Here is a 24,701-nt window from a genome sequence, read left to right on the forward strand (position 1 = left end):
ATGTGCAAGGGGGGTTGATGAAAAACGAACTGATAGAGAAAGAATAATAAAGGTTTGTTTTGACCGTTTTGAAATGAAATGGAAACCTTTCTGTTTTGGAAGTGTTTCATTTAGAAATTTTAGCTAACTTACAAAAAACCACCCGAAATGAAAAACTGAAAACATTTGTTTCAAGTTGAACAAAAATAGGCTGTTTTGTTTGTTTCAGTGACAAAAATGGGGGGAGGGGAGGAATCAGTTTTAGGCAAAATGAACCGATTCCCCCCCCCCGATGTTTTGGTTTGGCCTTTACCTTACTCAGCCCCAAAACCAGGAGCCAGACACCAAAAATCACCAGATTTTTTTCAAACACTAGACAGTGGTGCTTCAGCCTGGTTTCCATTGTTGGCCCCTCTCCCCCCGCTGACAGTCAGTATGCGGACACCCCTAAATGCAATGGGTGATGCCATCCTGGCCCCATTGCAGGTGCTCCAGCAGCTGCCTGACAGCTGGCAGAGTCACACTCCCGCCCCAATTCCAATGAACAACTTTTGTGTTATCCACAGCCCACTTCTGCCCTGCCCTCAGCCCAGCCCAGCCCAGCCCAGCGATGAATGACATCCTCCCAAACCCGGCATCAGTTCTCCTCCCACCCCACACATCTGCTCTTCCAGGGGTCGGTCACCCGCAAGCCGCACCTGACATTGCAGGGAAGGAGCAGGGAGCAGAACTGCCCTGAGCAGCTGGACTCTTGTTGCTCCCCCCACCCCAAAACCCCTTGACTCCTAAGCAGGGGGGGAGGAGGAGGAGGAGGAGGAGGAGCTCTGCCTGCCTCATGCAGCAGCTCTGATTGGCTGCTCTGCCCCAGGAGCCATGGTTGCTGGGTGAGAGGTAGCCAGTGGGGCCAGATCCCAGCTGGCATCAATGGGGCTAGGCTGATTGACACCCGGGTGGCGTGTGGCCTGCTGGCTGGAATATCACGGGGTTCCCACCTCCCAGGGGATGCCAGAGAAGGGAGCGTCGCTGGGGTGAGAAGGGGCGAATCCTGAGCTCCCGCAACGCCACTGGTCTCTGTGGAGACTGGGGGTGAGGCCCCCACAAGTCAGGGCCACGGGCCCAGCCCCCACAGTCTGCACAGAGCCCGGCTCCCGCGCACACCCAGCTCTGGGCCGGTTCCAGGGCGCGGCAACACACGGGATGGGGCGTGCTGGGGGGCAGGACGCTGGGGCTGGGGTGGAGCCAGCGCGCACCCAGTGCGCTGCACAGGCGCCACCCGATCCGCAGGCCAGCAGAGCTCCTCCCGCCCCAGCTTGTTCTAAGCCTCTGCCCCGCCCCCCGACCCCCCCCCCCCCCGCCCCTGCACTAGCCCCGCCCCTGCTGTCTGTCCGCGCTTCTCGCCGGGCCGGGCCGGCCCCTCCCTCGCTGTGGAACTCGAGCCCGGCTTGTCCTCGCGCCCCCCCCCCGCCGCCCCCTCTGCCGGTCCCGGGAGCTCGCGGCCTGCTGGGCAAGGTGCTGGGGGGGGGCAGAGAGCCCATCCCTCCTCCCCACTGCTTCCCCCCCGGCTCCCCACCGACCCCCGCCCCTTCCCCCCACTGCCCCTAGGCTCCCCCTTCCCTTTCACCCTCCACCCTTCCCCCACTGCCCCTAGGCTCCCCCTTCCCTTTCACCCTCCACCCTTCCCCCACTGTCCCTAGACTCCCCCTCCCCTTTCACCCCCCCACCCCTCTCCCCACTGCCCCTAGGCTCCCCCTTCCCTTTCACCCCCCACCCTTCCCCCACTGCCCCTAGGCTCCCCCTTCCCTTTCACCCCCACCCTTCCCCCACTGTCCCTAGGCTCCCCCTCCCCTTTCACCCCCCACCCCTCTCCCCACTGCCCCTAGGCTCCCCCACCCTCACCCCTCTCCCCACTGCCCCTAGGCTCCCCCACCCTCACCCCTCTCCCCACTGCCCCTAGACTCCCCCTCCCCTTTCAGCCCCTCTCCACTGCCCCTAGGCTCCCCCTTCCCTTTCACCCCCCACTCTCCCCTGGGCTTCCCACTCCCCCACTGCAGGGAGCCATCGGATTGTCCCTTCTTTTTTCCTTTGTTCTCCATGACAGATGTGGGGCCAGGTCGGCTGTGCTGGCCCTTGGGAGCCACATCCTGGGCACAGCAGTTGCCAGCCGCGCTCCGGTGGAGACAGGTGAGGATGTGGGGCTGGGCAGTTAGGGCCCATCCCTTCCACGCCAGAGACCAGATTTCCCCTAGCTTTGTTCCCTGCCCCAGTTCAAAACCCCTCCTTGGCACAGCAAGTCACTTATGCCAATGCAGAGCAGTCCCAGCATAGAATGTTTTGTACCCACTTTGCCCTTGGCAACTGGGAGTGAAGCTCAGAGGTTTTGTCTTCATTTCCTGTCCTAAAGTGCTGTGTCATTGTGCTGTGTGCAGCTGAGGATGTGTATTGTATTGTATTGTAGGTGTATTGCATGGCTGAGGATGTGAGGGAGATTCCCAAACCTGAGCCATTCTTTTTAGGTGACAAATCAGAGGAACTGTCCCAGATTGAGTTGTCATTAGAGAAGGCTTTGGAAGAAACTGATAATGTAAACAATAATAAGTCACCAGGACCAGATGGTATCACCCAAGAGTTCTGAAGGAACTCAAATGTGAAATTGCAGAACTACTAACTGGTATGCAACCCATCATTTAAAGCAGGTTCTGTACCAGATGACTTGAGGATAGCTAATGTGATACCAGCTTTTAAAAAAGGCCCCGGAGGCGATCCTGGAAATTACAGACCAGTGAGCCTGACTTCAGTGCCAGGCAGATTGGTTGAAACTGAGAACAGAATTATCAGACACATGGATGAACATGGTTTGTTAGGGAAGAGTTAACATAGTTTTTGTAAAGGGAAATCATGCCTCACCAATCTACTAGAATTTTTTGATGGAGTCAACAATCATGTGCACAAGGGTGATCCAGCGGATATAGTGTACTTGGACTTTCAGAAAGGTTCCTCAGCAAAAACTCTTAAGCAAAGTAAGCAATCATGGGATAAGAGGGAAGGTCCTCTCTGGGATCAGTAATTGATTAAAAGACAGGAAACAAAGGGTATGAATAAATGGTCAGTTTTCAGAATGGAGAGAGGTAAAGAGTGGTGTCCCCCAGGGTTCTGTACTGGGACCTGTGCTGTTCAACATATTCATAAATGGTCTGGAAAAAGGGGTAAACAGTGAGGTGGCAAAATTTGCAGATGATACAAAATTATTCAAGATAATTAAGTCCAAAGCAGACTGGGAAGAACTACAAAGGGATCTCACAAAACTGGGTGATTAGGCAACAAAATGGTAGGTGAAATTCCATGTTGATAAATGCAAAGTAATGCACATTGCAAAACATAGTCCCAACTATACATATAAAACAATGGGGTTTAAATTAGTCGTTACTACTCAAGAAAGAGATCTTGGAGTCACTGTGGATAGTTCTCTGAAAACATCCATTCAATGTGCAGCAGCAGTCAAAAAAGCTAATAGGATGTTGGGAATCATTAGGAAAGGGATAGATAATAAGACAGAAAATATCATATTGCCTCTTTATAAATCCATGGTATGCCCACATCTTGAATACTGCATGCAGATCTGGTTACCACATCTCAAAAAAGATATACTGGAATTGGAAAACGTACAGAAAAGGGCAACAAGAATGATTAGTGGGATGGAACAGCTCCCATATGAAGAAAAATTAATAAGACTGGGATTTTACAGCTTGGAAAAGAGACAACTAAGGGGGGCTATGATAGAGGTCTATAAAATCATGATTGGTGTGGAGAAAGTAAATAAGGACGTGTTATTTACTCCTTCTCATAACACAAGAATTAGGGGTCACAAAATGAAATTAATAGGCAGCAGGTTTAAAATGAACAACAGGAAGTATTTCTTCACACTACGCACAGTAAACCTGTGGAACTCCTTGCCAGAGGATGTTGTGAAGGCCAAGACTATAGTTCAAAAAAGAACTATGTCTGTTCATGGAAGATAGGTCCATCAATGGCTATTAGCCAGGATGGGCAGGGGCAAAACCGTGCTCTGAAATGTCCCTAGCCTCTGTTTGCCGGAAGCTAGGAATGGTTGACAGGGGATGGATCACTTGGTGATTGCCTGTTCTGTTCATTCCCTCTGATGCACCTGGTGTTGGCCACTGTCGGAAGACAGGACAGTGGGCTAGATGGACCATTGGTCTGACACAGTGCAGCCATTCTTATGTTCTTATGTGTCTCGTTAAATAGCTTTCGCACTCCCCATGGGATATGGTGCAGCATGATTTCTCTGAGCGGCTTTGTACTTCCTAGAGGAAAAGCTTTGTTAGCATGGAGTCGAGATTGTTGATAAGGATCAGTAGAGCCAAGTGCAGGGAAAGGGACTAGCTTAAGAAAAGGCACCTTCACACTTCAGATCCCCTGCTCCTCATCAGCTGGCTGGAGTACAGCGATGGCCGTTCGTGCATGCCTTCGCCTTCCATGCCCTTCCTGGCCCATCCCCACCCGACCTAACATCTCTTCTTTGCTCTTGAGTTGATGACTCCCGCCTCCAGTTCCATGGCACCAGCTCTGCCACCCATTGGGGAAACTTTCCAACAGGCACCTTCGTGCTTCCTCCTTTGGTGCCCTTCACGCTTGGGAGGAGCTCCCTGTAAGCATTTGCAAAGCCGCCTTCTTCGCCCCCTTCAAAATTCTCCTCAGAACGCTCCTCTGTGATTCCTACCTGAAACTGGGCAACAGGTGGGCGGCTGGTGTGCTGTGATCACTGCCTGTCATGCTGACCAACATTGTCTCGTTTCCTTGTACTTCCCCGTCGGTCTGGCTGTTGACCCTGGGCTTGGAGCAGGGGCTGTCTCTTGGTTCTGTGTTTGTACACCTCCTGGGTGTGATGGTACTACAAATAAATAATAATAATATATTCATAGTTGCACCGACTTCTCTTTTAGTTGCTTTAAAAAACTACTTCAACCACTGTTGCACCCTGTATGGATGCTCTACATTCAGTTATAACCAGGCTTATATCAATTTAGCTTTTGTTGGTAAGGAACCAAACTAAATCTAAATCCAATTTAGAGTGTCCACCCAGGGTTTAGAATTGATTTAATAAAATTTGTTTGAACTCACACTTTTTGTTAAGCAAGTGGAACTTGGAATATAGACAAGGCAAGGCAGATTTAGTGGCTGAAATAGGTTTTTATTACCACTAGCCCTGCTGTGTTTTCACTGCAAAAAGAAGTGTGTTCTTCCATCAAGTGAGCTGTCTAACTGGAACAAAGAATGCAGCCCATATTTACATGATGGGGGGGCTCTATCCTGGTAAGTGTTTGGGGCCCCCAAAAGTCACTGGAAAGCAGTGACTCTGAAAAAGATGTGGGGGTCATGGAGGATAATCAGCTGAACGTGAGCTCTCAGTGCGACGCTGTGGCCAAAAGGGCTAATGTGATTCTGGGATGTGTAAACGGGAATCTTGAGTAAGAGCAAAGAGGTTATTTTTACTTCTATATTTGGCACTGGTGCAACGGCTGCTGGAATGTATTATGTCCTGTTCTGGTGTCCATAGTTCAAGAAGGATGTTGATAAAGAGGATGTTGATAAACTGCAAGAATGAAGAAAGGTTGGAAACCATGCCTTATAGTGATAGACTCAAGGAGATCAGTCTATTTAGCTTAACAACGAGACGGTTAAGGGATGACTTGATTAGAATCTATAAATACCTACATGGAGAACAAATATTTAATAATTGGCTTTTCAGGCTAGCAGACAAAGATCTACCATGATCCAATGGCTGGAAGTTGAAACTAGACAAATTCAGCCTGGAAATAAGGGGTAAATATTTAACAGTGGGCGTAATTAACCACTGGAACAACTTCACAAGGGTTGTAGTGGATTCTCCATCACTGACAATTTTTGAATCATGATTGGATGTGTTTTTAAAAGATCTGCTCTAGGAATTATTTTGGAGACAGTCTCTGGCCTGTGTTATCTAGGAGGTCAGACTAGATTACCACACTGTTCCCTTCTGGGCTTGGAATCTATGAATCTCTCTATAAACTCCTCGTGGAGATTCACAGATTCAGGGATTCCAAGGCTAGAAGGGACCACTGTGACCATCTAGTCTGACCTCTTGTAGCTTTTAACCTGCAGGTAGCTAGTTGAGGTCAACTTCAGGTGGGGGATATGGGGTTGATCTCAGCTAGCTACATCAAGATAAGACTACCTGTGCCTTGTCTCCACTGGGAGTTTGCAAAGATAGGTATCTCCATGAGAAAACACACCTCTTTTCGCATTAAGGCAGAGCCGAGGAGGAAGCTAAATAAATACAATTCTGTCTTGTGCACCACCACCAGAACTGTTGTGTTCCAGGGAGAGGGCTAGTCAGTTAGGCCTTGTCTACACACACACGTTGTGCTGCTTTGACTACACTGGTATAGCTAAATCGGGACAATCCTGGTGTGGATACAATTATTTCAGTATAAATGTACTTCTACTGGTACTTCCTGAAAGGGAAGGGGAATAAGTGTATGGGTGTACGGCACGCCTATTCTGGTATAATGGCGTCTATACTAGGAGTTGCGCTAGTGTAACTACACCAGCAAATTAAATCAGTCCTAACCAACATGATTATATCAGGACAAAATCTGTGCAAGGCAGACCTAAATAACGGGCTCTTACCTAGCTCTTTCCATCAGTAGATCTGAAAGCGCTTTAAGATTTCAGTATCCTTATCCCCATTGCACAGAGGGGGAAACTGAACACAGGGAGTTTGACGGGACTTGCCCAAGTTCACGCAGCATGTCCATAGCCAAGCCAGGAATAGAACCCAGGTCTTCTGTGTGCCAGGCCAGTGCTCTAACCACTAAGAAACACTGCCTGTGCGAACTCTATTGACAGCTACGCGATTCATGTGAAGCCTGAATGCCTAACTCCCAGTGGTATCTCTGTACCTTTGAGGCTGAGGCAACTGTTACTGCAGAGAGAGAGAATGAAAATGTGCTGGTGTGTGCAGGCCACCTTAGTTGGCAGTTTCCTGCCTCATCCTTGAGCTATGCCCCCGCCACTCGTCTGTGTAGCTAAGTGAGCTTTGCAGTTAGTCAGAACAGAAGGGATCATTAGCAGAGGATTTTTTGCCAGTGGACTTGGAAGCAACAGTTTGACATTCTTTTATCTCTGAACAGAAAGAGGCGCGGTAACTACACCAACACGCTCCGAGAGCTGGCTCAGATGCTGCCTGTTCCTCTGCATACCAGCTACAAAAAGCTTACCAAGGTACTGCCGGCCAGAGCAGGTGCCTGCAGTGACAACTGCTTCACCTCGTCTCATGTTCCAGAGGGAAGCATGGGAGTATGTTAAAGACATGCTGGGACACAGGGAAAGCAAAGATGTGGGGGGATGGAACCCAGCCTACTCCAATCTGTTGGAGGAGGAAGAGCGGTTTTGAGGCTTGCTGCTGCTAAACCTTGAGACTTGTTGAGGGGAACAAACAGCTGGTCACTCTTCCGCAATCTTATTCCAGAATAATGACTTCATTTCGGAAGCATGCTAATTATTCTGGAATAGAGTATCTACACAGCGAGCTATTCTAGAATCACTATTCTGTTCAATTTCCCGTGTAGACAAGCCTTTAGAGACTCTGGGTCTCATATGCAGTCTGCCACCTCCATCCCAGAATAAATCAAGGAGAAGAATTTCCCCACTGGAGTTGTCCTTGTGGTTTTTTTTAACAAGCAAACATTTTGTGGAAGTTTCTGTTGGATTTGCAGCCTTGGAGGCCAATGCTCTATATCTGCCCGACAGCTACTGCCCAGACATTGTCAAGTCACGCTTTTCCCCCGCTCACCCCTTCCTAACCTGCCTTGGCTCTGTTCTGGGGGGACCCACCATGAAGGATGAAAAGGGAGCTTGGTGTCTGTGGCCCGGTCAGTCCTTGGTTTCTTTGCTGAGCCTTCCAACACGTGCCAGCTCTGGCCGATGTGGATACTTGCCCACAGAAAACTGGGCAGAAGAGCAACTTAATTCACATAACAGCCGTCCCATGGCGGCTTGTTTGGGTCACCAGGGAATTGAGTTGGGTGGGAGCTGGGCAGTCTAGAGTTAAATGGCTCCACGTCCCATCCTGTGAGCCAACCAGCCCCTAATGGTCTTGTTTTGCAGATGTGTGTGTTTTACACAGGTGCACACTAGCAGGTGTAACTCATTATTACTGAGTAAGCATCAGAGAAGGTTTCCAGCCACTCTCCAGTTGTGGAGGGCAAAGGATATTGGTGGTTGTGTCCAGGGCCCATGCACCCCATGGCTATGGATTTTGTTGGTAGCATTCATACATTGACACAGAATTGTGCTGCAGGTGCTATGTCTACCAACACTCCTTGTGAGTGCAAAACCTTTCCCTGAGTGTGTGTTCCTTTTGAAACAGAAGGAAATCCTGTTGCACATCCTCCGCTACATTGAGCACCTGCAGGCGAGTATCAGCACGACCACGGCTCTGCTCCAGCTCCAGTGTGGGGAGAAAGAAGGTAAGGGACTGCAGTGGTGAAGGGAGATGGGGGGCGGGAGGAGCAAGGGACATGAGCTGCTGCGTGGAGGGAAGCTAAGGGGCGGCGTAAGAACATGGTGGCCAGCAGGGATGTGGGATAAGCCACAGAGGAGATCTGCCGTACGTACATTGCTGAACCAGAGAAGCAATGGGGGGCTTCAGACTCGGAGATACAGTATTTTCTATGTTTGTTTAAGCAAATCAGCTGGAGTTTTGAGAAGCCCATTGGATGCTGATAAGAAATCCCCAGGACGGGGAGCCAGTCCTTCCAAATTCCTTGTCCCAGCAGTCATTTCAATCCTCAGTCCTGGCTGCTTGGGGCTATCTGCTGAGTTCTGGAGCATTTACGTAGGTGCTTCCCTTAGGGCTGCATGAAGAATTCAACAAACCACCCTCCCCGCCCCACGCCTTGGCCCTAGAATGTAAAGATTGGGAAAAGGCCAATCCTCTGTAGGGTCCTCGCCTGGCCCAGTCCTGCACTGGACTGGCTATCTGTTTCCTAGCTCTTGGGTTAGAGGCATTCTTATTTTTGGAGCCCTCTTATTTGGTCGCTGGGTGGCCTCCCCAGTCCCTAGTTCCACCAGGCTGTGCAAACAGAGCCGCTCCGGCCCTGCGGCAATCACTCTAGCTGTGGGGCTCGTTGTTCGGCTTGTTGAAGGCGCTGTGGGACGGTGCATGTCCGTGCCGGCTGCGGAAGGCTGCTCTAGAGTGTTTTTCTCAGACACGCAGGGTTAAATCGTTGCTGGCTGTTAGATTGTGGCCTGTGGGTTTGACCCTCCAAATTTATTATTTGTATTATCATAGCCCCTAGGCTTCCCAGGGAACAGGGCCTCATTGCACTAGGCCCTGTACAAACACAGAACAAAGCCAGCCCCTGCCCAAAGAGCGGATGGTTTTGTCCTGTATTTTCATTAGACCAAAGGCTGCAGAGAAGGCTATGGCCCTGTTCGAGCCCCCCGGCACCTGCGAATGGCTCTTGACCTTGCCCTGGGGGGGTGAGGCGCTGTCTGACCCAGTCAGTCCTTGGCCTTTCCACTGAAGCTATGATCCAGGGGCTGTTTGGGTGGCAGGCCTGTGAGCAAACCGCTGCTGTATTGGCATTGCGTTCATGCAGCTGCCCAGCAGGGCTCAGTTCTGGTCTCAGAGCTCTGTGGCTGTGACAGTCTCTTCTGACTTCGGGTCTCTCTGTGCTGCGGCTGGGAGGGGTAATTCCAGCTCAGGTAGATGTACCTGCTAGCGCCGCTCGAGCTAGCGGACCAAAAATAGCAGTGTGGCCGCAGCGCCACGGGTGGTGGGATGGGCCAAAAACAGCTGTTTTTGGGGCAGTAGTTTGCACAGCGCTAACATGCACGTCTAGGTTAGCTGGTGTGTAGCTGAAACCTGCATGATCATCACAAGCTGCCTCTTTTCCTCTCTCCCTTTTCGCCCCTGGGATCCATGTGAGCGGATGCTGTTGCTGAGGGGTTCTGACCTGCTCTGCTTTCCCCTCCTCCTGCAGAGTTTGGAGTGGGCGCCTCCAGGCATGTGGAGATGTCTGCTTGTCAGAGAGGGCGCAGAGACAGCAACCCTCATGGCACACCACGCAGGAGGAGAGCCAGGCTCCTAAACGTTGGCAAGAAACCCCGCAAAGGAAAGCGATCCCGCAGATCAGGTCAGGACGGAAGCGGTTGTCGCCATCCCCCCAGCTTTACTCTGCTGAGCGATTTCTCCTCCCCCTCCTGTTGGACAGGCCCATTTCTGCTGCCTCGTGACAACCAATGGGAAGAAGGGGAGGTTTCTTAGGAGGGGCAGCTCTTCTCCAGTGGCCAGGCTTTCTCTTCCCCCCCCTTCCCTCCCTTTGCTCTCCACATTTCGCTTTGGCCGACCCTGGCCACATGCGCTTTACTTCATTTTGGACATCGCAACCCCTTGCCTCTGGCAGGGCGAAGTGCTGGACCCTCAGCAGGAAAGTCACTGGCCCTTTTCCCTTAGGAAGGCCCTGCAACACTGGGGTGCAGCCGCACTGTGGCTGGGAGGTACCCTTCACAGCCTGGGTAGATGTACACGGTCTGGTACCAGTCAGGATCTTCACTACTGACTTGGGTAATGGAGTGGAGAGGATGCTTATAAAATTTGCAGATGACACCAACCTGGGAGGGGTTGCAAGCACTTGGGGGGACAGGATTAGAATTCAAAACAAATTAGAGAAGATGAACAAGATGAAATTCACTAAAGACAAGTGCGAAGTACTTCACTTAGGAAGGAAAAATCAAATGCACAGCTACAAAATGGGGGCTACCGGTCATAGTGGATCAGAAATAGAATTTGAGTCAGCGATGTGATGCAGCCGCTAACCAGGCAAATATCATTCTGGGTGTATTAACAGGAGTGTTGTAGTCACAGGAGGTAATTGTCCCACTTTGTTGGGCATCGGTGAGACCCCAGCTGGAGTTTTGTGTCCAGTTCTGGGTGCCACACTGGAGGAAAGATGTGAACAAACTGGAGAGAATCCAGAGGAGAGAGACTAAAATGATCAAAGGTTTAGAAAACCTGACCTACGAGGAAAGGTTAAAAAAACTGGGCACATTTAGTCGTGAGAAAAGCCTGAGGGGGCCCTGAGAACTGTGTTAGGTAACTTCTGTTAGGGGCCATTATGAAGAGGACAGGGATCATTGTTCCCCATGCCCACTGAAGTCAGAACAAGAAGCAATGGGATTAATCTGCTGCAAGGGAGACTCAGGTTAGATATGAGGGAAAACTCTAGCTCCCAGGGAGGGGGTGGAACCCCCATCACTGGAGCTGTTTAAGACCAGGCTGGACAGACCCTGTGAGGGCTGCTCTGGGTTTCCTTGGTCTGACCTCAGTGCAGGGGGCTTGGCTTGCTGCCCTCTTGAGGTCCTTCCAGCTGGACATTTCCCTGATTCCAGGATACGTGCTAGCTTTGCTCTAGCCAGCCTGCTCCCATAGGGGCTTGGACTAGGTTGTCCTCAGGCAGAGAGCCCAAGCCTGTGCCACGGTAGCCACACGGCTGTTCCTGGCGCGCTGACTCGAGCGGAGCTAGCATGTGTGCGTCCGTGTGAGGTGGGAGGACACAGCCTCAGTGTTGCAGATCTGAGGTTACCTCCAGGGGGTCACACTCCAGGTGAGTGTGGCTGGCAGAGCTGCTACAGCTGCACAAAACTCTCCTCCTTCCCTGACCACGCCCCCTCCCGATGCATGTGTCACCCCTGTAACGCCTGCCATGCCCCAATAGCTGGGGAGATGGGAAATGAGAGTCAGGGTCCCAGCTGGCCTCCTGTGCTTCTTGCCATGGAATGGTGCAGCTGGGCCTTTGGGCTGCTCTGCAGGACACAGGCCTCTTAAAGCAAAAGACCCAGGGAAGGGCAGGTGTAAGGAAATGATTAGTGTGGTTTACAGTGGGGAGATGGCTAGGAGCCAGGACTCCTGGGTTCCCTCCCCTGCTCTGGGCGGGGAGTGGGATCTAGTGGTTGGAGCAGGGTAATGGAAGGTAGTAGGTACATCTTGGGGTCTGGTCCTAGCTCTGCCACTAACTTGCTCTGTGACCTTGGGCAAGTCCCTTAATCTCTGCGTGTGTCATTTTCTCCAGCTGGCCTGTGTGTTTCCCTCCCTCCCGGGAAGCGGTGAAGCTTGCTAAGGCAGTGCCTATGACACCCATGGCAGCATGCAGCACAGTGGTGTTACCTTGGAGCTCTCAGGGAACTGGGCACTAACAAGCTGAGCTGGGAGCTGATGGATGCCCAAGGCAGCTGTGATTTCCCTGGAGCCTGAGCCGCATGGCAGTGTTGCTCTGGGCTCCCCTAGCCCTGTGTTGTGGGCGGGTGGCTGGGAAAGCGGCGACATGGCCCTGCCTGGAGTCCTGTGCCCTTTGCCTTTGCAGAGCGGAGGGGGGTGAACAAGGAGGCGCGTCGGAGCCTGAGCCTGGGCCAGTCGCCCTCGCAGCCTGGGCAGCTCGCCGAGGCGGATCTGCGTGTGGCAGGCAAAGGGGCCCTGCTCTCTCCGGGCACGAAGCAGCTTCTGTTCCAGTTCAGCCGCAGGGACCCGGCACTGGGGTCTCGCTGGCCCACAGGCAGCACCTTCTTGGACAGGGCTGAAGGCAGTGTTCCCGGCCGCGCAGCAGGTGCAGTCCCTGTCTGCCCTTCGCGGGGCGCCTCCTGTGGGAATGGGAGCTGATGGGAGCTCGCCCATCGCTCGGGTCTCGGGGGACTGTCTCACCCCTGCCGCGCTTGCTGTGCACGGGGTCCATGGCAACACAGGGTGCTGGAGAAATCCAGGCCCTTGTGCTGCACCAGATCCCCAGCTGGTGTGAACTGATGTCACCCCACTGATGCCCGTTTCCCCCCCACTGAGCTCCTGGCCTTGTGCCTATAGGAAGCTGCGGCCGTAGCATCCGTAACCAAGGATGGAGCCATTGTAACACTGAGTCTCCTCTGCGGGGGAACGTGGCGTCCAGTGGAATTGGACAAAAGCGTGTCCGTGCGTTTGCAGACTGGTGCGTGGGGTGTGACCGAGAGGAGATCCAGGAGGACGATGACATGTGCTCTGCCTGCGAAGCAAGGCTGATTTACCGGGAGCAGCGGTGGTACGACAGGTCGGACCAGGCTCTGCTGGGGTAAGAGCTGGCAGGGGTGCTTGGCACACAGTTAGAGAGCAAGCGGGTCCAGGCTGAGCCCACGGAAACCTGTGGCTCTGGTGACTTCAGTGTGGCTCTGCCCATTTCCACTTGTTAGCGATCTGGCCTGGGACCACAATCCAGCCAGCGTGCCGCATTTTCAAACCCTGGCTCCGGATTTCTGCCGGGAGCGCCCCCCATAGCCAGCACTCCTGCCCCGCTCCCAACTGCGTCCCCGGCTGGGACAGGCCAGGGCTGGAGTAGCCGGCAGCTCCCTCCACAGCCAGCGCCCTGCCCTACTCCTGCCAGCGCCCCCTACAGGGAGAAGCTTAGACTGGAATAGCCTGGGGCTTTCTACAGCCCCTCCTGCGGGATGGTCCCCATAGTTTTCGCCCCTGCAGCATGCTTGGCACAGACGGTTCCCACCGCTGTAGCTGGCAGAAGGCGTGGTTGGGTCTCACATACAGCTGGGTTCTCTGCCGCATGTCTGCTGACTCAGCTATCGCCCACAGACAGCTGGAAAGAGAGGCCTGCTTCCAGCCGGCATTTCTTGAAGAGGATTGGCATTGCTGCATCCAGAAGGGCAGTTCCAACCCTCCCTGGGTGGGAGGCTGCAGCTGAAAATCTGCAGGAAGCTGGGGAGGGGGCGGGGGGAGAGAGGGCGTACGTACATCCCGCCCCACGGCACAGCTGTGTCTGTAGCACGCCCAAGAACGCTAGGAACTGCTCTCAATGCAGCATGTGTTTCGTCAGCTGCACGGGGCTGTGAGCTGCTCTGCCGAGGAGTCTGGGAGAGGGGAGGCAGGGCTGCCATTCAAGGCCATTTCCAATCTGCTCTTCCAGGCAGGAGCGGCAGGAGCTGGTGCAGTATCATTCCTGCGGGGAGGAAGAGGACGATGGGCCAGATGCTGGTCCCTGGCTCTCAACCCAGTCCCCTGGGTGTGGTTCCCGTGGTGAGTACTGCCATAGACTAGGACCAGAGTGTGCTGAGATGGCCATGCCAGGTTGCTGCTGTTCATGTAGCTATGGTCGCACCCATCAAGTTGGTTGTGTTGGGTAATAAGCATCTGCGTGTCCAGGCTCTGGAGACGGCCCCCATCAGCATCTTCAGACCTGAGAGACACCCCCAACAGCACAGTGTGTTCATCACAGACAGCTGGGGGAGGGATAGGCACAGAGCAGCTGCCTGCCTCTTTTTTAAACTTTGTTGTTTGTGTATAAAATGCAAACACATAGGAAAACAAAACGCACTGAAACACGCATTGATGGAAGTCGCATATAAATGAAATTCCATGTTCTTCATTTGCAAAACCTGGGAAAAAACCAAACCAAACCAACCCAGCCCAACCTGAACCTGCAGAGGTCATGCAGGGCATCCATTATGAAAGGGGCTGAATAGCTAAATGAGTGAGAACATAACCCCTGGTTATCGGGGCGCTGCGTGTGTCTGTGGGGGTGGAGAAGAGACCATGCGTCCCAGCTGACAGTGGTAGGGGACATTAACAAACGCTCTGTAAATAATAAGTTCAGCAGCATCCTGGTGGTCCAGGTTCGCCTGTTTCCTGGAAGTCAGCAGCTTTGCCGCTGTGGAACAGCCCAGGTTCTCTGGGCAGATCGTGCGGAGAGGGGTGGCAGGAATGTAGCCACCGAGATCCTGCAACTGAGGTTTTGGTTTGCAGAGAGCTCGCTGCTGTGTTCTCCTGGGAGCGGAGGCCGAATCGGGGCTTGCTGGGCCAGCAAGGATCTGGGCCTGAGCCCCTCGCTGTTCTCGTCTCCTGGACGGCTGCTTCCCAGGCATGTTCTGCAGGGGGGGCCGGAGGAGCTGTCCCAAGGTAAAGAGATGCCCGCGTTCCTCCTTGCATCCAGAGTCGCTTGCCAGGACCGGTTGTGGTGCCGTGGTGATTTCCACTCGAACCATGGCACCGAGCGAGTGCTGTACAGCGTGCCTTAGAAGGGACAGTGCATATTGCTGTCCCTATGTAGGGTGGGGTGTCGCTGGGGTGGGGGGCTGGATTTCCTTACCCCAGTCACACTCCCTGATCGCAAGGGAGCCTTTTACATCCACACCACACAGCGCAAGGCAATCGAGAGTTAACTGCCCCTCCCCTCTTTTTGTTTGATCTGTGCCTAACGCACTGGGGCGCACAGCCATCGTTGCTGTGTGGCGTGTGCTGGGTATCGGAGCCATTCAACAACGGCACGTTACTGGCTCCGTTAACCAGACCTTTCCTTCTGTGTACCGTATCTTGGGTGTCTGTCTGGCCCTGATCACTGTATAGTCTGAGGGCCTCCCGGCCTTTAATGTACTCACCCTCGCACACCCCTGTGTGGCTGAGCAGAGCTATTATCTCTATTATTCAGATGGGGAAACTGAGGTACTAACCCTCAAAGGTATTTAAGTGCCTACTCCCATTGATTTAAATTACCTTTGAGGAGCCAGGGGCTGACATGACTTGCCCAGAGTCCCACAGGCAGGCTGGAGCAGAGCAGGGAATCCAATCAGGCCTCCCAAGTCCCAGGCTAGCAGCCCTAACTACTGGTCCGTCCTTCCTCTCCAGCCATCCAGGCGCAGTTCAGTCTAGAAGCAGGAGGAGGGCCCCCTGGTGTCAGATGCCGCATGCAGTCCCTCCAGCTGCCACGGCTTCAGCGGAGGTTGGGCTGCAGGGATTGGCCCTGTATGATTTCAGCAGAAGAACTGGGTGCCTGTGTTAGACCACGTCTACATGGCGAGTTACTGCACAGCAAGTTAGGTGTGAATCTGCAGCACAGGTGCCTCCTGCACAGTTACGCCCCATGTGGGCAGCGCTGTAGTGTGAGGGAAGCCCCAGACTGCGCTGTCCAGCCAGAACACACCCCTAGCGAGATCCTGGCGCCTTCCCCTCCGGCCCCTGAGCCCGGGAACACCACACCGGTCACCCGGCTGTTCTGGGCAGTGGGCTCTGCTGCTGGAGCTGGTGTGGGTTTAGCGTGGACAGGCTGAGATTCTTCTCCACAAACGGAACTGGCCTCCAGTTGTCTCCGGGGCACTGCAGCCTAGCAGATAGAGCACTGGCTGGGCTCTATTCCTGGGATGCTGGAAATCAGGTGCCAGACTCCAGACTGCTCAGCTGGTTGGCTTGGATTTTGGCTCCTGGCTCCTTGCCTGCTTTGGTTCTGGTTGCCCCCTGGGCTGGATCCAGAGAGCTGCACAGATACAGCCCCTGCAGGTCGTGGCAGTTTCCATGCCCAGAACATCTGCTCCTTTCTGCGGTGGGTGGAGGGGGTCCTGAGGCAACGGAAGAAACGGCAATCATCCAGTCTGAGCTCCTGGGCCGACATGTCCCCCTCAGCATTGTCCCATCCATGGCCAGGGTTTGAACTCTGGCCTCACGTACCCCAAACGTTTCGTCCCTAGGCTGGCAAGCTGCAGAGAGTCTGTCTGCGGCGCAGTGCTGGGCCGTGGCTGCTGCCTGCCCAGACTTCCCTGCGCTAGCTGGCTCAGATGGCAATAGCCATGAAAGCCGGGGCAGCGCAGGCTAGCCACATAAGTACACGCCCAGCGTCCTGGGCTGCCACAGCGTCACTGCTGTCTTTAGTCAAGCTGCGTCTCTACGTGCTGCAGGCCCACCTCTCCTTGCAGTGTAGATGTGCTCTTGGTGACTGGCTGGTATGTGGGCTGTGGAAATCATTAAACCCCTGCCTCCCTGCGGCAGCCTAGGGCTCAGCCAGGGCCCTCGCCAGGGGAAGGCTGTGGGAGGTCTCTCTGAGGTGACTTGTTTTGAAGGCGTCTCTCGTTCTCCGGCAGGTTTGTTTGAAGACGTGTGTCTGAGCCCACAGTCGCCTGGTTCCTGTGACAGCCTGGCTGGGGCCCTGCAGAGAAAGGTAGGCAGATCCAGGGGCCCTTCCTGAGCCCCGTTGGCCCCTCTCCCTCAAGGAGTGAAGTGGCCACAGTGGAAGCCCCTGTTCACAGGCAGGCCCCACGCCATGCAGCCTCCTGTGGCATTACGTCAGGTTCCAGTCGGGTGCTAATCACACCCTTAGCTCTTAGCATCAGTAAGTCTCAAAGTGCTGCCCGAGGGAGGGCAGGACCATTATCCCCGTGTGACATATGGGGAAACCGAGGCACAGGGCCAGGAAATGACTTGCCCCGGGTCATCCAGCAGTGCCAGGGACAGAGCCCAGCCAGTGCTCTATCTGCTAGGCTGCCGTGCAAAGTTGCTGTTACCTGTTGGCTGTGGGTGGCCTGTGTGAAATATAGCTAGCCCCATAGCCACCATTGCAGCTGGCATTATTCGGGCCTCCTTGGGGGCACCCTAGAAAGAGAGGACAAGGGTGGAATGGGCTGTGGAGACCGCCCGCCTGCCCGTCTGGGGCTTGCGTGTGACCCCCTTGGGGCGTGCTGGTGGAGGTTAATGCTGGGGAGCTTCGCCGTGCTGCTAGGGTCCAGAGTTGCAGGGTTTGTTGTTTGCACTACAGTAGCAGCTAGAGACCCCACCCAGGGCCCCACGGCGCTGGGCACTCCTGTACTCAAGCCAGACGTGCTGCCCCAAGGAGGGTTACAATTCAAGCCCGTAAGCAGAGGCTGCAGGAAAGCGTTGGAGAAGGGCTTGCCCGTAGAATTGGATGAGTCCGACTGGAGAGAGATTCGTGCTGCTCATGTGAAGCCAGTCAAGGCTTCTAGACTGAGGCCTGTGGACGCCCGGTTCCTTCCAGTGTGATGGGAATCCAGCCACTTTGGACATTTCAGCCTTAACTTTTCATTTGCCGTGTTCCTCTCCCCTCCTCGCCTCCTTCACAGAGCGGCGCTCATCAGACCCTTCCAGACGCTCCTCTGAACTCCCTCAATGTCTTCCAGTCTGCGTTCTCGCTGGACCATTGCTACCTCTCCTTCAGCGAGGCGAGTAAAACGGACTCCAGCCCCGGGTCGGGAGTGACGGAGTTAATGGCTGCCTGTGGGCAGCTCCTCCAGGAGGTGAGAGGACAGGGTGGAGGTGGGTTGTGGTGCTGCCCTCTAGACTGTAGAACGAGGGGGAAGATGGGTTTTTGAGGGTAGGGGGTGAAAGTCTTGTCCTGTTAGGGTAGCAGTATGGGAAAGGGATGATGTACACAGTGGCTGTATAGGGACTGGAAGAGACACTGAGCCTCTGATCTGGTTTAGGAAGGATTCAGGCTGGAAATGGATCAGCCATGCCTGCGCAGAGCCCGCTTGGGTGTTCTCTCCATTGCTCTTCAAAGCTGAGACTTCCAAAGTTGCTTAGAAGATTTAGACACGCAGCTCCCACTGGCGCTCGTGCCACTTCCTTTTCCCGGTGCCCAAATCTCCGGGGCCTGGCTGGGTGTTTCCCCAGCACTGCCACTCTCTGTCCGCCAGGGTTCCAGCCCCAGACCGGATCGCTCGGTGTCCTCCAGCGACGAGAACAGCGACAGCACCTGGATGCCTTACAAGCGGACAAAGCCGCTGCCTGCTGCCCCCCGGAAGAGGAAGAAAGGGGAAGGCGGGCGACAGCCGGAGGCCTCCAACAAATCCCGGTCCCCCTCGCAGCTGAAGAAGAAATGTGTCAATGGCTTCATCATGTTCTGCCGGCTGAACCGCAAGCAGTACATCCGGTAAACAGGAGGGGGCGCTGTGTCACCTACTGGAGAGGAGCTACACCTGCTCATACCCCCCTTCCCTCGCAAAGGGGCTAGAGATGCCATCTCTGGGGGCCCCGGCTGGCCGTGTGTCCGGCACTATGGCCCTAACTCAGCAAAGAGATCCAGCACGGGCTTTCATTTTAAATGTGTGCTCCCGGTTCTTACTGTTGTTTATTATTTGTATTATGGTAACACCTAGGAGCTCAGTCATGGATCAAGGCCCTGTTGTGCTAGGTGCTGCATGTTATTTATTAGGTGTATTATGGTATTGTCTAGGGGCCCTGTCATGGATCAGAGCCCCATGGTGCCTGGCGCTGTACATTATTTATTGTACATTTTTAGCCCCCTGGTGCCTGGCGCTGCACATTTTTATCGCTGTTAGGTGTTTTATCATAGCATCTCAGTGCCCTAGTCCCGGTGCGGCCTCCTGGTGCCAGGGGCTGTACAGACACAGAGCACAAAGAGTCCCTGCTGCACGGACGGAGCTGACACTCCAGGTATAAGACAAGAGACACCAGATGGAGACAGATAGACGGCAGAGTGCAAACGTGGTGCTGTGGCTAAGGCAGTCCTTGGCTGTACAGGCCAGGGATGTAGCACAGATGCGGGGCAGGGGCGGTCACCTCTGTGTATGGCAGTAATGAGACCATTACAGGGATGCTGGGTCCTCTTCTGGCATTCCCACTTCTACGGGATGCGGACAAATTGGAGAGTGTTGAGCAAAGAACTGTGGGAACGATCTGCGATCTGGGAAAGCTGCCTCAGAGCAGGAGGAGCTGGATCTGTTTAGTTTACCCTGCTGACCTTGGTCCCTGGACTGTCCTCCCCTCCGCAGGGGGGAGATTTCTCAGAGCAGGGGGCTCCTTAACCCAGGGGACAAAGGCAGAGTGAGATCGGAGCCAGAGAAAGAGAAACTGAGCCATTGGGCCAGCCCACCCAAGGACAGGGGAGGTTCACGTTTGCATCTGCTCAGCAGGTCGGCTGCCTTTCTAAAAGATCTTTTCTAGCTTGCATCATTGATGGGGTATCTAGAGAGCGGATGCTCATAATGGTTTCTTCTGATCTTCCCATCTGTGACTGACGCCCCAGGCTGACGCCGTGTCGCCAGCACCTTTCAGCCACTCGCTTTCCCTTGGCGCGATGCCAGGCTGAATATTTTTAGTGGTGGGACTGACGCCAGATCTCGGCACGCAGCCCTGGTCTGCAGCAGCCGGCTGGAGAGAACAGGAGTTTTGGGTGTCACTCCTCTAGATGTTTATCATCATCTGTCTCCCTGGAAGCGGCAAGGCAGGGGGAATGTGTGCCCACTTGCTCTGGGAGGCCCGTGGACGTGTGCTGCTTCACGCCTCTTCTGGGAGGACTCGTGAGTGTCTGGTGCTTTCTCCCACAGTGCTTGCCCGGGGATGGCATCCACCGCAGCCACCAGGGAGCTGGCGCAGCTGTGGCGCAACATGACGAAGCAGGAGCGGAGGCCGTATTGGTAAGGCTGGCGTTTGGAGAGCCTCATCAGAGCTGTGGGAGTCAGGCTGATGCTGGGGGGAGATCTGTTGGCGAAGGTGCCAACTTCCACCACGTGCTCTCCCTGCTTAATGTTGCAGCTGCTCTCTGAATTACACTAGCAGGTTCAGGCCGCAACCCAGCAGGCCAGTGGCAGAGCTGAGATTTGAACCCAGGTTTCTCGAGTTCCAGTCCCCAGACCTTCCAATGCCCCAAGTCTGCCTTAGTGCTGCCACGCAGCTCCAGCGGGGGTGGAGGTTGTTGCCAGGTGAAGAGTTGTACACTAGAAGTTGAGACCCCCTGTGACAGGACCCCCTGGGTGTACCACTGAGCCCTCTGTCTGGCTAACCTGGGCTCCCTCTCTTACTGTGATGCTGCGACAAGCCACAAACCTCTGGCAGGCACTGCACTTTCACACCCCTCTGCAGGCAGAGACCCCGCCCAGCTTAGCGCAGTGAACGCTTTCCCCAGCCACTCACGAACCAACAACAGAGATGCTTCAGCCAGGACCCCAGGGCTGGACCGTTTTGCCCTGGCAAAAGCCCAACCATGAAGTTTATTGCCCAGTCCGCCCCTCCTTCAACGCGGAGGAGACACACACCAGCCTTTGTGAACTAGAGCTAAGAGCTTCCAAATGCTTCAAGCAAAACACATGGTTTTAGGTACAATAGAAAACAGATTTATTAACTACAGAAAGCTAGACTGTAAGTGATTAGAAGTGATCAGTGCAGAGATCAAAGTAGATTACCTAAGAATTAAAGGTAAAACTGCAGTCTGAGTGCTATTAAACTAGACTGGATTTGAATCCAGCAGCATCTCACCCTGTTACACAGCTCAAGCAGGCTGTAGATCTTCCCTACACCAGCTGGGATTTGCCCCCCCTCACCCCCATCCAAGTCTGTCTTCTAGGTTCCAGGTGTTGAGTGGGAGGGAGGGAGAACCTGTCAGTATGTCTCTCCCCTTCTTCTATTGGCCTTTCCAGCTTGCTGGGCCAGTGGTGCGTGTGACCTGGGGGGTCATCCTCATTGGTCAGCCAGTCTTTCATTGTGTAGGTGCTTTCCTGGTGACCTCTCTATGGTAACAACCCGTTAGTGGAATCTATCCTTGAATGGGGAAGAGGGGGAGAGCCCTCAGCGCTGGCTGGCTGTGCCTGAAAGGCTGTTTGTGGGAGTTTCCCGCCTTGCAACATGTTCCAATCTGATATCCAGCAATGTTTCATAACTTTCCATGCTATGGCAGCACATACAATCTGACAGGATAGTAACGTTCAGCAGACCAAGACTTAAAATAACACTACACAAGACGCAGCTTGCCCAGCCCATCTCGGAATGCCATGACCCTGGTGAATGTGGAGTTCTGGGGTGATGTTCTCAGACACAGAGTGTCAGGCCCCCAACACACTACATCTAGGAGCTGACAGTAGGATCCAGCCACTGCTGGCCTGGTGGGACCTAGAAACAAGAAGCTTCTGATTGTCAAGATCAGACAAATGGTTAGAATTGCACAGGATTGGATTCCATAGCACCACTTACGCCTAAGAAGGATGTAGGTAAATACTGTAATCCCCCCTCAACAAATGGGGACTTCCAGCCCCCTTGGTCTAACCCACCAGTCCCCACTCTCCTCTCAGAACTGGGGATAGAACCCAGGAGTCCTGACTCCCAGTCTCCCTTACTGCCTGCATTAAACCCCACTGCCCTCCCAGGGCTGGGAAAAGAACCCAGGACTCCTGGTTCCCAGTCCCAGGGCTCTAAGCACTGTCATGTATGGTCTGGCAGAGACAAGCTGTCCCATACTGGGCTAGCTGGGAAGAGTTTCATCAACCTTTAGGCTCAAGGCAGTTGGTCACACTGGGCGGTCATGACCCCAGCTGGACGGAAGACAATGCCCCAAGAGAAAACAGGTGCAGAGAGGCACCCAGTTGGACTTCACCCCCTTGCTGTGTCTCTTTCTTCCAGCATCAGGGCTCGGAGGTTCAGCAGGCTGGACAACCGCATTGTGAAACAGGACTTCTCCAGCGGGGCAGAGGAGGAGGAGGAGATGGAGGCTCCCAAGCCGTTCCATCTGCTGCTGGCCGAGAAATCCCTCGGCTCCGGGGATCTGGGGCTGCCAGCCCCGCCCCACTCCCTCCAACACCCAGCCCCAGATGGTAACGCAGGGCCCCTCCCTCCTGGGGCCATCCTGCCCTGCCACACTGGGGTCTCCGTCCTCTGACGAGGCATCTGTCCCTTCTTTTGGAGGCGTCTGCTGCTCCGTTGAAATGAACAAGGGTGCTTGGGAACGGGCAGGGCTACAGCACGGCACGTTGTTGGAGGATGAGGCATTGGGGTTTATAGACTGGCCTCTTGTTTAACTGTGCCCTCGGTAGAGAGAAAGCAGGGGTGGGTATGGAGGGGCAGCTCGTATTTTTAATTAAAACCCTATTTATTCTGGTAGTTTTCCGCTCTTCCAGCGCAGCTATTATCCCAGTGGGCTGGCTGTGGTTTGGGGACATCCCCCAGAGTTGTGGGGCAGAGCTGGGCCATAACTTCACACCTCTCTGCTGAGCCCACACCAGCTGGAGCGTTCCAAACTGCCCTGTCCACCCAGCTGTCCCCAGCTAAGGGACACAAGGACAGCTGTGGTTAAGTGGGGATTGGAGGGACCCCCCTGAAAGAAACACAAACCATCCTCCACCGGTTCAGGCCAGACTTGTATTGGACTCTGTTAGTTGCTTGAATAGTTGACAACTGTTGTATTTATTTATTTATTGGTTTTAGAATAAAGCTCATTTCTGGGTTTCCTGGCTCCGGTCCAAGTTCGCAGCCCCCAGGGGCAGCCCCAATCACCTCTCCTCATGGTTTATTCAAAGCAGGAACAGCAGCAGGTGGTGTGGTTGGGCTGCTCAGCAGTAGGTCTCTGCCTCCTGAAGGCTCTTCGCTCATTCAGCCACTGAGCTATCGGGAGGGGATATTTGAGATCAGAGCTTCCCAAACCTCTGGGGACACATGACGAGCTGGTGGGAGGGGGGCACGCACGCTGCTCGGTTGTCTTCTAGATTCTCCAACAAGTGTCTAGCTATTATGGCTGTGAAGGAAACCTGGAAAACACAGCCCCAGTGTAACTGCCTGCTTGAGTTTGCAGAGAGCCTGAGACTGTAGCTTTGAGGTGGAACCTGCCTCTTGTATCTTCCTGGAGCTGTCTGCACCAGGAGGCACGGGTTCCAATCCTGGCTGGGATACCCATTGGGCCTGGTTTTGCTCCTTCACCGTGCTAAATCCCGTTGTCTCTGATGGTGTTACTCCTATATTACACCCTGCCTCATGGGTCTGTGGGGTTTGCTGGGCATGGCGCTTTTGGGTAAGACTTAAAATCCAAGGATGAAACATCCAGCACGGGTGGGAGGTGGTTGTCAGTACTGAACAGTCAGCACTCCTGTGGATGTTGACAGGTTCTGAGAGCCTCTCCAAAGCAGGCGTCTCACGCTGAGTGCTGCAGCCCCAGCCCTGCGTTCTGCGCGGATGTTAAAGATCCCAGGATGCTTTATGGGAGGCGCTGCCTTGGCACGTTTTCTGCTGCATGTGCGCAGTGTGCTGTGCTTTGGTTGATTTCCATGCTCCTCCCCAGAGGTGGCTGGGCAGGCAGGAGCACCCTTGGTAAAAGGGCGGTGGCACAGGACAGATCCTGTCCTTAAAAAGCGGAGCGTTGGGACTACCTGAGCTGGCTGCTAGGGGGCCCTGCAGGGCTGGTGGGAAGGGAAAGCGATGTTCTCAATAAAAGGAGAGGTAGGGGGCTGGTCAGTTAACCTTGGAAGGGGGGCAGGGAAGATTGTGCCATGGGGGGTGCTCCTGGGGAGTAGGTATTAGGTGGGGGTGAATCCTCGGGGGTCAGGACAGTTACCCAGCAAATGTGGCCACTAAAAGATGCACATTTGCATATCTTCCTGTGTCCCTGCCGGCAGCCAGTCGAACATAAAGCAGCATATGCCCAAGGGGCGGCAGCAGAACCAGGACGGTCCCCTCTACTGCTGGGATCCCAGGACAGTCACACCCCTGCTTCCCAATGGAGAGCAACAGCCATACGTTCGGTCCAATGGCTCGATGCACTGCGCAGGGCGCCCTGGTAGGTGGCCCAGAGGCCACAATGGGGGTCTCAAACAGGCACAAGAAAGGGACCTTTGTTACGTGTGGCGACTAACCTCCCCTAGGCGCAGGTATCCTGGTGCAGGGTTGGAAACTGGGCCTTGGGCCCGCTTTGGGGCTGGCTCTGCCACTGCTGAAATGCAGCCAGTTCTGATGTGGAACGAAGCAGCTCTCATGCAGTGCACTGCCTTTTGTAAGGGAGGCATGCACCTGTTGTTGGTGTATCCAAGTGTGACGTGAATAGCTTGCTCAGCAGAATTCCTTGAGGGTGATTTGGGTCCAGATCCTCAAAGATATTTAGGTGCCTGACTGCAAGAGCCCAGGTGACTGACAC

General features: G+C 54.2%; 1 protein-coding gene across 5 annotated transcripts; it reads left to right on the plus strand.

The window, feature by feature from the left end:
• The first annotated feature begins 910 nt into the window (after window positions 1-910).
• MEIOSIN (meiosis initiator) lies at window positions 911-23,764 on the plus strand. 5 transcript variants are annotated; one of them, XM_067556808.1, is made up of 14 exons: window positions 911-1,488; window positions 2,078-2,160; window positions 7,170-7,260; window positions 8,408-8,507; window positions 10,026-10,178; window positions 12,405-12,644; window positions 13,013-13,136; window positions 13,980-14,089; window positions 14,816-14,968; window positions 16,921-16,997; window positions 17,914-18,087; window positions 18,487-18,722; window positions 20,140-20,229; window positions 22,205-23,764. In XM_067556808.1, exons 1-14 carry the CDS (start codon window positions 1,177-1,179, stop codon window positions 22,458-22,460), a joined length of 2,199 nt encoding a protein of 732 aa, XP_067412909.1. In that variant the 5' UTR covers window positions 911-1,176; the 3' UTR covers window positions 22,461-23,764. The 5 variants fall into 5 exon arrangements, with proteins under 5 accessions (XP_067412909.1, XP_067412913.1, XP_067412911.1 ...); XM_067556812.1 differs by having other exon boundaries at window positions 911-1,065; XM_067556811.1 differs by having other exon boundaries at window positions 949-1,007.
• Window positions 23,765-24,701: the final 937 nt, after the last annotated feature.

Source organism: Emydura macquarii, unplaced genomic scaffold (genome assembly GCF_026122565.2).
Source record: "Emydura macquarii macquarii isolate MOO-44397 ecotype Brisbane River unplaced genomic scaffold, CSIRO-AGI_Emac_v2 contig_1790, whole genome shotgun sequence".
NCBI lineage: Eukaryota > Metazoa > Chordata > Testudines > Chelidae > Emydura > Emydura macquarii.

Excerpts from the sequence above, each read along its gene's own strand:
- MEIOSIN (XM_067556808.1), top strand. The coding sequence starts at position 1,177 with ATGGGGCGTGCTGGGGGGCAGGACGCTGGGGCTGGGGTGGAGCCAGCG. Across the intron at positions 14,090-14,815 it reads CCCTGGGTGTGGTTCCCGTG|AGAGCTCGCTGCTGTGTTCT; the intron begins GTGAGTACTGCC and ends TTTGGTTTGCAG. Across the intron at positions 18,723-20,139 it reads AACCGCAAGCAGTACATCCG|TGCTTGCCCGGGGATGGCAT; the intron begins GTAAACAGGAGG and ends TTTCTCCCACAG.